Source organism: Pollachius pollachius (genome assembly GCF_949987615.1).
Source record: "Pollachius pollachius genome assembly, chromosome: 3".
NCBI classification, from domain to species: Eukaryota; Metazoa; Chordata; class Actinopteri; order Gadiformes; family Gadidae; genus Pollachius; species Pollachius pollachius.
Window position 1 is genome coordinate 6971207 of NC_136936.1, and position 2113 is coordinate 6973319.

General features: G+C 46.0%; 1 protein-coding gene across 1 annotated transcript in view; it reads right to left on the reverse strand.

The window, feature by feature from the left end:
- Positions 1-206: 206 nt before the first annotated feature.
- Positions 207-2113, reverse strand: part of LOC307073245 (unconventional myosin-VIIa-like) — a gene marked incomplete at its 5' end in the record, with an annotated part of 34537 nt that continues 32630 nt past the window's right edge. The window contains 2 exon segments of the mRNA XM_079732950.1: positions 207-1348; positions 1661-1780. Of these exon segments, the coding sequence (XP_079589076.1) occupies positions 1256-1348; positions 1661-1780 (213 nt within the window). The 3' untranslated portion in view covers positions 207-1255.

Here is a 2113-nt window from a genome sequence, read left to right on the forward strand (position 1 = left end):
TGCAGTCGCTTCCCTGTCGTCATTGTGTGAAACCAGCCAATAGCGCACCTGGGGGAAAATCCAGCTTGGTGATTGGCTCCCACAAAAACGTATCGAATTTAGAAAGAAATGTATTGCTCTTCTCCAGAGCCTTCTGCAGGGCGAACTCAACTCGCCAGCAGAATGGGCGGGGCTACCCAGTCTAACAGACTGCAACACATGGACAAATGAATTTATTAAGACACCTCACTGTAACAACATATGATTGACAAAGACTGTACAAAAAGCTGTTTAGGCTCACATAAAGAATGCTGGGACATTGTTTTGAAGTAGAAAAACTAATTAAGGCATTACATATAGAGACAGTAAAACAAAAGAATGAAAAAAAAGAAAGGAAATCACAAGATGGACATTAAATACATCAATTCAATATATTAAAGATTTTAGTAGTGCTTGGACATTGTTAGACTTATTCATTAAATCCTTAAATTAACAGTACTGCCCCGAAATGTCTCCGAGCTAGAGGCTGGGAGTATTAAGTTGACTATTTTAAAAGGCTAGTACATGATTACCTTTACCTCATCATGTTTCAGCACTGTCAGATTGGTGAAGGATTGGTCGTTGACATCTTTTTAACTGAACTATATGAATAAATGGGCTTGTATAAAAACCTTCTTTGAAGACAACTTCCTTGACAACAGTGCTCAACAAAAGTAAACTGAAAACTGAACTGAGTTTGTTAGAAGCAGACGTAGTTTGCTGCTTTGAGAACTATATTTCACCTTCCTAGGATCTATTCCCCATCGGACAGAGGACAAAGCTCATTTTCATACAATTTAAAATACATCCAGTGTGTGTTTTTGTCCCCCAACGAATGTTCCAGAATATGGATCAGGTAATTGATCAGGTGCCTAGGTTGGTTCTCTTGCTGGGCGGTGTGGATCTGTATCTGATCCTGAACCAGATCCTGAACCAGTCCCCAAGCAGGGCAATGATGACGGGGAGTGGGGCGACTCTTCTAGAGGTAGTCGTCCTCGCTTGAGGGCTCGTCCTCATAGAAGTTGTAGTAACCGCTGCTGGGGCCTTGGCTCGGGCCCTCACCGGGGTCGCTGCTCGCCGCCGAACTCTCCACGGTGAACTTTGACCCCACCGAGCTAGGCGAAGGACTGCGGCTCATCCGCCACAGCTTGAAGGCGAAGGTCCGCCCCCAGCTGCAGGGCTGGCCAATGGGGCGCAGGAGCCGGATGAGCTCGGCGGCCTCCTGCCAATAGGACGTTCACTTGTTGTGACTCCGCCCCGAGCGCTGCTTGCTCATGGTGGTCAGCATCTGGCTGATGTAGGAGGTCAGCAGGTCGTCCATCTTGTAGCCCTGGTGACCAAACGCACACGTGCACACTGTATTAGTGGAAAGGCATGTGAAAAGAAATCACTTGAATACATTTTAACAGAAATGACACAATTAGATTGTTCTAACAGCGTCGGTAACACAGCGTCTTCAAGTGAAAATCAATGATTATCGATGTTTCACCATCACAAATGTCAAACGTTTCAAAATCAACCAAATTTCTCCTTTAATTCCAAAATGTTGCTTCAGTGTGGGTTTTGGCATGCACTGTGTATGTATATATGTGTGTGTGTGTGTGTGTTTTTGCGTGTGTGTGTGTGTGTGTGTGTAGCTCACCAGCGAGGTCTCACAGAGCAGCTTGCTCCCTCGGACCAGGTTGCCGATGGTGATGTGGAAGTAGGTGTTCCCGCTGCTCCAGTTGGAGATCTTAGTGAAGGGGTGGGTGGTCAGGATGTCCTACAGAGGCACACACACACACACACACACACACACACACACACACACACACACACACACACACACACACACACACACACACACCACACAAATAGAAAGAAATGGATAATGGTTAAAGAAAATTAAAAATGTATTTGTAAATTGAAAATGAACTGGTATTGCTTCCCACAGAGCAGCGACGGTGAAACACCAAAAGGGGCTTCCCTGCCCTGGATGAGCCCCTCAGTGCTCGGAGTCTGACTCTGCGGGGAGCTTTTGAGGAGGCTCAGCATGCATCTCGGGTTGCTAGCTAGCTATATATGTAGGTTGTTTGGTGGTTTCCATGGAGATGAT